Source organism: Numenius arquata, chromosome 21 (assembly GCF_964106895.1).
Source record: "Numenius arquata chromosome 21, bNumArq3.hap1.1, whole genome shotgun sequence".
NCBI classification, from domain to species: Eukaryota; Metazoa; Chordata; class Aves; order Charadriiformes; family Scolopacidae; genus Numenius; species Numenius arquata.
Window position 1 is genome coordinate 4,036,524 of NC_133596.1, and position 12,044 is coordinate 4,048,567.

Sequence of the window (12,044 nt, forward strand, 5' to 3'; positions counted from 1 at the left end):
GCCAGGCCCCATGTAGTGATTCACAGGCTGCTTTTTAAGCGTAGGGTGCAGCAGCGGCACTGCAAGGCGGTGTTTGCCTTGTACATCTATCTTCATTTGAAGCGAAAGAATTTGACATCTGCAACCATCAGCTGTTTTAAACTTATTTCCTTGTAGCCAGATCTCTTTCAACTACATGAAATTGTCACTGGTAAATAATTCTGAAGAGTATCAGACAGCAGACTTTGGATCTTGTAAGAGGCACGTCAAGAAATATAGGCTCTTCCTTCCATCCAGTAATTTCTCATGCAGATACTCTTTATTCCACTTGGTTAACAGAAATGCTCTTATGTTTAGTTTTCCTCTAAAATTGCAGAGAGGGGTAAATGCCCTACCTTTCTCCCTTATATATCTGTCCCCCAGCAGAAGCTTTTAGCAGCACGGTGAAGGGGGTGGGGAAATCTCACTACCAGCTGGGCAAATCCTAAAGATCCATTATAATCCATAATACCACTTAGGACAGGAGAAGCAGCCTTCAATCTCTACTTCTTAGTCCGGCCGTTTCCCTTCTGAACTCTACTAAAGGGGCATTCCTAATAATATCCAGATATATTTAACATAATAAAGCTTCTTTTGAAGCGTGAGCTCTACTACAGTTCAAAACTTTGAGCGGGAGCTCCACTTTACTGGGAATGAGAAGCAGCTGCTTATGATAAAGTGACCTACATCCTACTCTTGGGAGAACCTGGGGTTATCAGTTTGTTGATTCCCCCCAAATCAAGCCACATACTTACTCTCCTTTTTCGTTCCATTCTAGGCAGTTGACACACCCCGAGTGACCCTGAGAAAAATAAAAAAAAAAGGAAAACAGCATTGCACAAACTTCAGACTTATCAAACAGAGCTGTTCTAAGACAAGGACACAACGAGCTCCCCACACATAACAACTTGTTCCAATACAAGCAGGGTTTTTTTTTTTTTTATATTCCAACCCCGTAAAAAAAAAAAAAAAAAAAAAGAAAAAAGAAAAAGCCACCCACATGGCAGATAAGCACCTCCAGAAAAAGAGAGATGTGCTATAGCAGTTGGGGTAGAAAAGGCAAAATGAAACAAATAAAGAAAAATGTAGTGTTGAATAAAATGGCAGTTTAGTCTCAGAGGCTACAGCTGAAATCCTGCTGTACACAGGGAAAGGTGACTTTGCTTCAGAAGCCCTTGGCTAGGCTGACAAATTACATGTACAGGTTCTCCGGGAACGCAGGGAAAATGCACTTTTGATAACTCTTTTAGAAGCACCTTGCTGCTGGGTGACTACATCATCCATCTTCATCCAAATTAACTAACTACTCTACCAGGAAAGACTAGGGGAGCACTGAGCAGCGTTTGATAGGGGAGATGCGGTTGAAAAAGGGGACAAAAGAATCCTTTCCTCCCCCAAACCAAGACAATCTTGAGATCTTTTTAAGCTGTGTCAGACTGCAATATAATAACCTATTTTTTAGGCAATATGTTATACTCTTGAACAGAATATCTTGAATATCTTGAACAGTTGACAGTTGCCTTCTTCAGGCGCTACCGTCAGGATTAGCTGATACACACTCGTTAAAGGCTCTCTTGTAGGTGCATTAGGTAACGCAGAAAGCTCCCACAAGATCTCACTGAGCTATTCCTGGCTCTAATGCAGTTTAGGGGACTAAGTCATCAGTATCCATCCCATACAACAGAGAGAATTCCATACACTCCTACAAGCTGTCCCTTCTGCAGGAAGCTGAACAATGTGCAGCTCGGTTTGCTCGTTAAATGTTGCCCGCTTACCTGCAATTCTGCTTCTAGGCCCAGGCGGCGAATGAACGGGTCAGTGACATGGTAGTGTCGTTCGAAGCCCAGTGCACCCCTCTCCTGCACAAAGCAAACAAGTGCCACACTGACTACGACAAACAAAACGCTCCTTTTTCCCTTCAAGAGAAGATTCAAGAACTTTAAAAGTCAAGCAGGGACCTTGCCAGGTATTGGGGTGTCCATAGCATCAGGTACCTGTCATCTTCCCTTCAAGAGAAGATTCATGAAACTTAAAAATCAAACATGGACCTTGCCAGGTATTGGGGTGTCCATAGCATCAGGTACCTGTCCTGTAGTAGGGAGACATCATTTGCATCATCTCCAGGCAGGCAGTTTGTAAACCTTGCCCCTGACCTGGTTTTAAATCATGTTTATCTAGTTGCCAGGCTCCAGCTGGGTAGCCAAGACAAGGTTTGAGAAGCCCACACTAAGCCAGAATGAGGTGCCTACTTTGGGCCAGAAAGAGGAGATAGAGAAGAGCTTGGGAATGTCTGGCGTTATCCCTTGGCAAGGGTTTCAGGAGAAGTCTGTTGTTACACAGGGTCTGTCCTGAAGCACCACCACCACCACAGGGCAAAGTACTGGGGAACATAACTGGGCAGCGTCCTTTAGAGGTGGCTTATTTCATCAGAAACGGAGCAGGAGCGCGAGGCTGCAGCACCACAGCGCAGCCTGTTCTACAGGGAAGGGAACAGCTGCCACAGAACTGCGTCAGTACAAATGAAGGTGAAGAAAAGCAGGACAGTTGTTTCCCCTGCGATCTCACGGGGTTCACAGATGCATTAGCAGATGGCTTCGATGAAAGAAGGCCAACTGCAGAGGCAGGCCTGAAGAAAGGGGAATGCAAGTCATAGTTTGGATGGAACATCTAATACCCAAGGAGATTCCTTCCTAGGACCTGATCCAGCCCCGCTCCCATCCCATGCCATGCTATCGTCAGGCGAAGACAACGTAAGCCTTCATTATCCCCATTTATAGATGAGAACCCTGATGTCAAAAATGACACTGATGGTACCAGGAACGTGTTAGTAGCCACAGAGCAGACACAAAGAACTAGCACAGCTCTGCAGAGCAGTGTTAAGGAATGAACTCCACACAACAAAAGCTATTTGAAAACAAAACAGAGACAGATATAAGGGGATTGGAGGAAAACCAAACCAAAATGGGCTTTTTTGGAGTAACTTCCATTACAAACTTCAAACCCTTGACGTATTTTTATGGATAGCATTCCCGAAACACTACTCAGCCCAGTGCAAGGTGGTACAGTTATAATTGCCTTGCAATTGCAACCTCAGTGGCTTTGTGAGGTCTGGGCAGTAGGATATTGCTTTTCCGACGGAGGAACTGTCAGACGTAGCAACCTTCCCAAGGTCACACATGAAAGTCTAACAGAGCAGACAGCATGAAAAAGTCCCAGGCTAACGCTCTAACCACAGAACCAGCCCTTCCTCGTTAGAGCAGCAAAATATGTCTTGGCACATGGATTAAATTACAAGCTTAATATACAAAGTTTGGTACCAAACTGCAAAGCGAAGTGAGCGTTCAAGCTCTTAGTTTCTTATTCTGGCCACTAACAGACCACTTTCGTGAATGCTGATTACCAGCAAAGCTGCAAATGATTTTTAAGGCTTCCAAGTCCAAGTAATAATTGCCTATTGTGTCTGCTGTAGCTAGTCCTTTCACGTTACAAGACATTTCACAAATGCAGCCATCAGATGACTGATCCGACCACCGTAGAAGTTTTTCTCTTACACAAAGGCAGCAGCACACCAGTCTTTAAAGAAAAAGAGACTGAGACAGAGATCATTAGCTTCACTACAGACAGAAAATACCTTTGATGGCAAGATCATACGAAGAGAACACATAAAGCAGCAGACAGAAAACTCGTGAGGGAAGCCAGCTAAGGGTCCTTTATGGTGCCCAAACACAAGCAGTCTGATTTCTCTCTTCGACATTGTGCTCAAAAGGAACAGACCAGCTGATGTCAAACCAGCCTGGTGCGTTCCTGCTAGGGAGGAGAACTGTATTCCTGTTATGCCACGCTTCACCCCAGCTCCTCATTAAGGACAGCGACAGGTCCTATGTGTTTATTCTCTTGAACTTCTTATACAGTTTATCAATACATAAGTAACAGAGATCTTTTCAGAAGTAAAGGCAACACCATGAGTATTTCCCAATCCAGCGTGAACACCAATTCTCCATCCCTCCGCCCGACACAAGGGAACGCTTGGCTAACACATACCTTGATCTGCCTGTGGATGATGTCTCTGGTAATGTTTGCTTTCGCCATCTTCTTGCAATGGGGCAGACGAAAAGAAGCTATCGGAAGAGCCGCTGTGCATCCAAGCATGCCAACAGAGCAGAGATCCACACTAAGGGCATTTAATTACCTGCAGGAGAGAACAGGAAGGGAACAAAGGCAGGTATACAAACACATTAGGCCACTCATAGACAATATTGTCTTTTTTTTTTTCCTAAAAAAGAACTGAAAAGCTTTGTATAAACGCTCCTTGAAGAAATTCAAGCATGGGAAGGAACAATGTAAGACTGTAGAACACCTGACTTAAGAGGCCATCCTCATTTTACAGAGAAATTCGCAACGAGCAGGACTACATCAGCCTAGCAAAGCCATGTTTCTATGCCAACAGAGACCCTGCAAGTCCAGGGTGACATCCTGTGTCACAGCTTGTCTCTCACCATTACATGTCCACTCATGTCCAATGTCACTTTCCCCAAACTCCACAACCAACAAGACTTATTATACTGTGAATAAACAAAGCATCGATATTCTCGGCCACCTCTTCTCTCTCATTTACTGCATTTGATCATCAGCCAAGAAAAAAACAAAACAAAACAAAAACGCATTTCCTTAGAAATCACAACAGCCAACCATCAGGTGACACTACCATCTGAACACCCAATTACACTGGCAATACAAAAAGGGTAATCATTTAAAATTGCATTTCTAGGAGAAATTAGAGTTTTCCCCAATCTTAATGGAGTTCCATATTTAATGCACTAACCTAAATAATTTAAACCCCATAAAATTAACTACATCTACTAGAAAACATCCAAAGAGTAGAGCGATTGTCACAACCCTGCTCTGGACAGGCTGCCTGGCAAAGGACCGGTCAGGCTCTGAGAAATGATGTCATTCGTTTCATTTACACACCGCAGTCCCATTTGGATATTTCTGCAGTTCTCTTCAAAAAATACTTAAAAATAAAAAAAAGTAACCACCCATTTTGTCCTATGTAACCCAAGAGTTAAATTCTCTTTGAAAGCACTCACAGGCAGAACAAGCCAAAATTTCCAAAGGAGTCCTCCTTTGAATGAGGAAATGCTGATTCACCGAAACAAGAACGTTTCACAGAAACGCAGCAACAAATTACGCCGCTGAGGTCAGGCAGAAGTTTTGACAAAACCTGCCTGATTCTTTGCTGGTTCATCTCTCAAGTTGCTGCAAAGCGAGGATTTTCAATTTTACCGACTTCGGGGCCGTGCAGCAGCTTCCACCGCACGGCAAAACCACGAGGCTCCTGCGCCCCAGGATCCCCAAAGCCCTGGGCTTCAGCTTCAATTTGATTTCAAAAAATTATTAGCGTCCCCATGGGTAGGAAGTACCAAGGATTTATGTTTCCTCACAGAAAACAGAGTTTGGACAAAGTGGACGTTGGGATTGCTTTCCTAACACAGCTGGCTCCTCCGTGCAGCATCGTGGCGAACACAGCAACATCATTAGACCTACAGACAGGTAGAAAAGCCACACGGACAGACTGAAAACTGGATTTTTTTTTGCCATGGAAAGGCAGGATTTTTAGGGTAGCCATAGGATCTCTCCAATACAACACCGAGAGAAAAGGCCCAGCTGTTTGTAGGTGTCTGAAGATGAACGTCCCTACTGCAGAGGGCAGAAGACAAGCAGCCCTCACGGTTGGATTCCAGGCCTATTTTGTACTTACAATGAGAATAAAACTGATAAAATTCCCACGGCGAGAGCACAGGCCTTGAACACAAGGCGAGTCAGGAGGATGGGAGGACTTTGCACGGCAAATCTGCTCCCAGTCCGCGCCCAGCGAGGGCTAACGAGGCCGTACTTTCCCCAGGACCGATTCACAGTCCAGATGGACATACAGTAGCCCAAACTCACCACCGTCCAAGTCCTGTTTCTGCAGCAGATGTGTCAAGTGAGCCAACGTCCTCTGCCACACGTCTCCAGTTCGCCATGGCAGAAGCAGCTCAACTCACCCCAAGATGTTGGAGCAATCAGCTGAGATTTTTTGAACCCCATCATCTCTTTTAGTGCCTAAATTGGGGCTCCCCTAGAACCTGGCTCACCCTGAAGCTGAGCTAGTATGTATTTGTTCATCATGTATATAATTTAATCCGCATTCCTTTTACTCCAGATGTACCACCAGGAAAGCATGCCCAGGAGGACACCTCATGTTTTAAGCATCTTTAACCTTACTCACTCTCATGTTAAGTAATAGTTGCTTCACTCCCAGGCTTAATAGCGAGAGGCAGCACCGTGACTGCATCCGATCATCAATATTTCACACTAATTCTTGTAGTAGGACGATTAAGCTACTGAATTTTGATACCTAACCTCCGGCTTTCCACACAAGTTTAGTGTAGCTATTGTTCTGCCTGTTTATGGAGACGGCGTCTCTAAGTGGACAACAACAACCGCCCTTATGAGAGGCTCGTGGGATGGAGAGGAAACAGGGACCTGCAGCAAAGCGCCTTGGCACAAGGGCAGGTGGATCCCGCTGACTCTGCAGCTCAGAGGTAAACACGGGAAACCAGGACAGACCCGTCGCCACTTGTGCCCAAGGCCAGCTCTACAGAAAACGTGCCAGCTGGGCTAAATAAGCTACATTGCTGAAGACACTGTGCCACAAGGACATGGTTTCCAGATACACTTTGCTGCTAAGCTCTGCAAGCGGGAGAATCACAGAATGATATGGGGTTGGAAGGGACCTCTGGAGATCATCCAGTCCAACCCCCTGCCAAAGCAGGTCCACCCAGAGCAGGTTGCACAGGAACGTGTCCAGGCGAATTTTGAAATCCAGAGAAGGAGACTCCACCACTTCTCTGGGCAGCCTGTTCCAGGGCTCTGCCACCCTCAAGGTAAAGAAGTTCCTCCTCATGGTTAGATGAAACTTCTTATGTTCAAGTTTGTGCCCGTTACCTCTTGTCCTGTCCCTGGGCACCACTGAAAAAAGACTGGCCCCATCCTCCTGACACCCACCCTTTAAGTATTTATAGGCGTTGATCAGATCCCCCCTCAGTCTTCTCTTCTCCAGACTAAAAAGACCCAAGTCCCTCAGCCTTTCCTCGTAAGAGAGATGCTCCAGGCCCCTCATCATCTTTGTAGTCCTAAGAGGCTGTGAACTCAACTGTAGCCCTAAGAGAAGAGGGCTGCAAACTCAAAAAGCATCTCCAAGTTTGGATAGACTAAATGCGCAGGGATGAACGGTATCTGTCATCTCTCTCCTCCAGTTTCTCCAGACGCCCTTTCCAGCTAACAAGCCTCCACCTGCCCTTCTTCGAAGCTGGATCCCCACAGACCGGCCTCCTTAAACAAATCCTCCAGGACATGCAAGTGTCTTCTCCATCCATAGCTGCAACAGGGCAGAGAAACCTTCTGTGGCTCTGCAATGCCTCAGCAGCTCACCCCGCAGGCGAGGGACTCTAGTACGCGCTCTACAAAACCCAAGATTTTCTCACCTCTGAGATTATATCCTGAGGCTCCCCTCCACTTTCCTCCTCCTCCTCCTCCGTGTAGCCCTATGAAACACACCAGCCACCCGACCTCGCACAGCGCTTTTCTGCAGGAACCTGGGCCCGATGACTGATGACAGTTAAACACTTTTTCCAGAGAAGTGAATAATCCTTTAACCCAAAGTACATCACGAAGTGACACAAGGGATGATATTCCAGCAGATCTCAGCGCCTCAGCCTCATATGCAGCTTCCCACTCCTCTTAGTGCTTCCCTGTAATGTTCCCAGACTCCATCTGCAATCCCCCCTCTCCAAGAGGCATCAGGCTAACTCTTCCTCTTCCCTGCCAGGCAGGGATGGCTTGTCTTCCTCTTTAAGAGCAGTTTAGTTTTCTTTTCATCTTAGGACCCCAAAAGAGACCTAATACCACACCAGAGCCAAGCAGGCAGTCCCCCCCGACTGACAAATGCCCCACTGCTCCCTTAAAACCCCTGGAAATGTTTTTGTCTGATTTCCTACCTCTAGTCATGGCTTATTTCTAAACAGCTCTTTTTTATTCAAATCCTGTCTAGCAAGAAATGGCACCAGATGACCTGAAGGACACACATGGAGAAATGCGTGTTCATGGAAAGGCAGATCTCCCATACTCTACAAAAATAAATAACCCATAGCAAAAAGCCAGTTTACTGCTAAATAAGTTACTGCAAAACCACTAATACACTATAAATCCACACTATAAATCCACTCTTTGACTGTATGAATAGGATGCTTAGAGGGAACAAACAACCAGCCCCCTCCAAAACATCTTAACTTTATTTCTTGAAAGATACAGGTCAAGAAAATCATTCATGAAATCAGCCTTTTGGTTGACCAATTGGAATAAGCCGGAATTTAAAACAAAACTTCCGATGCAAAACTGGCTTTAAACATAGTAATCCCAGTATCCAAGGCTACGCTAGCAAATTGTTCAGTGCCTGGCATACCTGAGATGCTGCTGCATGTGAGCATTTGATCATTAAAAAAAAGGACAGGCTTGGAAAAGGACAGTCAAACAGGAATGCACGAGCCTAAGGTGCCCCTCTTGCCTAGACAGGGCTTGGTTTGGCGATTGAATATTGTAAAATGCTTAAAGGCTTCCCAGAATACACGTATATGCTTGGCCAAGGAGACTTTAAGAGCCTTTCTTGCTTTCACGACGTTATTTTTTTGTTGCTCAACAGGTATTCCACTGCAAAGGCTTTGGCAACCTGAAATTATCGTGGAATCACAGACAAAACATTAAGAAGGCTCAAATCCTCATTCCAGGTCAGACTTTGTCCATTAACCACGACTGGTCACGATCCCAGACCCACATTCACCACAAACACGACAGTTACCTACTTCGAGTTAAAACGTGTAGAGCTTCTACCATGAAACAAGCATTAAGTGCTCTTAACACTGAAGATTATATTGACCACACCATTGTACATGTAGATCAACAATTTCAAATTACGTTAGAAGCTGACCCTGGCATAAAGCATAAAATCCCCTAAGATTTGCAGGTCTCCTGGAAAATATATATAAATAATCAGAGAAGAATAAAATATGCCTCCAATTTCTTAAGTCACGTAAAGGCTTCCAATCATGAAGCCCTTTCAAAGAGTCTCTCCATTTGTTCCCACTAAAGGCATGTAAATTGGTATGGGATGTTCCTCTTTCAGCAAAACCTCTGGGTTTTGGCTCAGCAAAACCATATTCTGTTCACTTTTAGACACACTGTTTCCTAAACCGTTCATACAGTTCTCTGGCTTTTAATTAAACCTGCACAACCAACTCAGGATGAAATGAGAAGACTAAGTCCCGGTGAGAAGGAACAATTTAGGATAAATCTGCACTATTGCTACCAGTGATGACCCCACGAGCAGCTTCACTTTGGCTACACATAAGGGATCATCATGACCTTTTTTGGTCATCTATTAGATGACACTGGAGCATGTTCCTCCATCAACCTTCAAGAGCATCTCCATGCTCAATTCCAAGCAAGGACAACCTTCCCTCATCCCTCGCTGTTCCAAACCTGCCTGGAATACCCCGGAGAGGAGTAAAATCCTGGGATCCAGTTAAAGCTCTCACCTCATCCGCAGTAAGAGCCTCTTCTCAAACTACACCCTGAAGCAGAAAGAGGACCATCCCACCTGCAGTTAGTTGAGGTTTACTCGTGGACTTCTCTGCTCCTGCAATGCAAAGCTCCAGAGGTAGAGAAAGAACTTTCGTAACACTTGGCCTTTAAATCTGCAGTCAAAAATTAACAAGCCACAGATTCCTGCAGGCTGTGGGCTCAAAATCTGCCAGGCTGTATTTACACCAGCAGTAACTTAAGACCCCCTTAAGCTCCTGGAAAAGTACACTTTAAAAGGGTGCTTCGGGGTATGGGGAGGAAGGGGAGTAACAAAATTCTCTGGCTTTCCCCAGCCAGCTCTTCTAATTTTCCTGAAACACTTGCTCTAAGTCTGGAAAGAAAGGCTGGACATCGATAACGCAAACAATTCAGTCGCTTTAATATTGAACGGTCCCAACGCAGTGAGGATTTGGGGGGGTTGCTCCTCTGCTTGAATGGATTTTCCCCTCGCAGAATTGCCTACGCACACACCCCTACCTCACCGACACACAGCATCGCATTGACGCAGAGAAGTGCCCTGCAGAGGTGGGCTTCAAAGTTCAAACCCAGGGACCACCGCCCTTCAGAAAAGCCCCACCAACACTAAGAAACTCCACAAAGCAGCAGGACTCGGTCTTAAATTAGCATTCTTAAATACGCAATCCAATTCCTAACTGTTTGGATGTTCCCAAGTTTCTCAGTCTCCAAACTCAAGGTCATTGGAAAAAAAAAGCAGCACTCTGCACACTCCAAGCCTTGCGGATACGCGACGCATCCCAAAGGAAGATTCCTATGACCCATCCCTTAAGCATCTATAAATTACTTCACCCATCCAAATACCACCCGGGACCCAACTCAGCAGGCTCCTTTAGCCTCACAACTTATTTTCCCTGTCCTCTTTACCTTGACTTTCCAAGAGGTCACAGATCAAATTAAAATACATACATACAGACAGATAGATTTTTTTTTTTAACAAACCTAGAGAAACAGAAGGAAATGACCTGGTTAGCAGCAGACACCTCGTAAAAAGGTTTTTTCTACAGCTGAAGGAGTTGCCAGGAGCAGGAGTCTCTCCCCAGGACAGATGGCTCGGAACACAGAGCCAGCCAACCACAGAGGAAGGAGCTGCTCACAACAGAGGTGGACAGGAGAAGAGGTAGGACCTGAGACGTGACAGACCCAGAACCAGAGTATCAGGGAAACTTTGATATGCCCAGAGACACTGGCCCACATGACAGTTATAGCTCAGGCAGCAGCCCTCTAAGCTGGCATCCTACCTCTACCCTTCATCCTCCAGCTGACACAGCCATCCACAGGAAGAAAAGGAAGATGCAACACCTCAGCCCAGCACAACTAACAGCCTGATACCAAGACTCACATGGCCCAGCAGCTCCAGGAAGGAGTTTAACCAGCAGACGCTGGCAGAGGAAAGGCTGATCTCCTCTCCAAGGGGCTGCAGGACACCCACTGGGGCAGGGGAGAGCTTCACATGAAGGCTTTAGCGAGGGAAAGGTGAGCAGGAGAGAGTCAGCCCTTAGGAAAGGGGAGAAGAAAGCGAGGACAGGGCAGTGCCAGCAGTGGGAAGGGGAAAGGAAAAGTCAAAAGGCAGGGGCTGAACCTGGCAGTGGGGCAGGTACCAGCCAGGGGATGGGAATATGGACAGGGCTGGGGGGAGAGAGATGCCTGGTAAGAGAGGGAGGGCAGGGAGAAGGGATGGGGAAAATGGGAATGAGGTACTGGGAGTGGGGGGGGCTGGATAAAGGAGGGCTTCTTAAGAGGGATGGGGGTCAGGCTCCTGGCAAAGCAGCAGGGGGAGCCTGGCAGGGAGATGGGGGGGGGGGTGGGCACCTGATGCGGCCTAGGGTGGGGGTAACAGGAAAGAGGGGGAAACCTGACAGGAAAGAGAGGGAGAGCAAGGGATGTGGGGAGATAAACTGACAAGAAAGGGAGGTAAGGGGCGGGGGGAGAGCTGACAGGGAAGGGGTACAGGTGGGGAAGAGCTGACAGGGAAGGGGTACGAGGGGGGGAAAAGCTGACAGGGAAGGGGTACGAGGGGGGGAGAGCTGACAGGGAAGGGGTACGAGGGGGGGAGAGCTGACAGGGAAGGGGTACGAGGGGGGGAGAGCTGACAGGGAAGGGGTATGGGGGGGTTAGCTGACAGGGAAGGGATACGGGGGGGGGGAGAGCTGACAGGGAAGGGGGGTGGGGGGCCAACTGACAGGGAAGGGGTGTGAGGGGGGTTAGCTGACAGGGAAGGGGTACGGGGGGGTGGGGAGCGGACAGGGAAGGGGTGTGAGGGGGGTTAGCTGACAGGGAGGGGGTGTGGGGGGGACAACTGACAGGGAGGGGGTACGCGGGGGGATAGC

The 12,044-nt window shown here is 46.9% G+C and overlaps 1 protein-coding gene across 1 annotated transcript in view; it reads right to left on the minus strand.

The window, feature by feature from the left end:
* WDTC1 (WD and tetratricopeptide repeats 1) overlaps positions 1-12,044 on the minus strand; it is a 28,716-nt gene that overhangs the window by 16,342 nt on the left and 330 nt on the right. The window contains exons 2-4 of the mRNA XM_074162156.1: positions 4,060-4,207; positions 1,794-1,877; positions 774-820 (exon numbers count right to left, since the gene is read on the minus strand). Coding sequence (XP_074018257.1) covers positions 774-820; positions 1,794-1,877; positions 4,060-4,167 — 239 coding nt within the window. The 5' untranslated portion in view covers positions 4,168-4,207. The remainder of the gene's footprint in view (positions 1-773; positions 821-1,793; positions 1,878-4,059; positions 4,208-12,044) is intronic.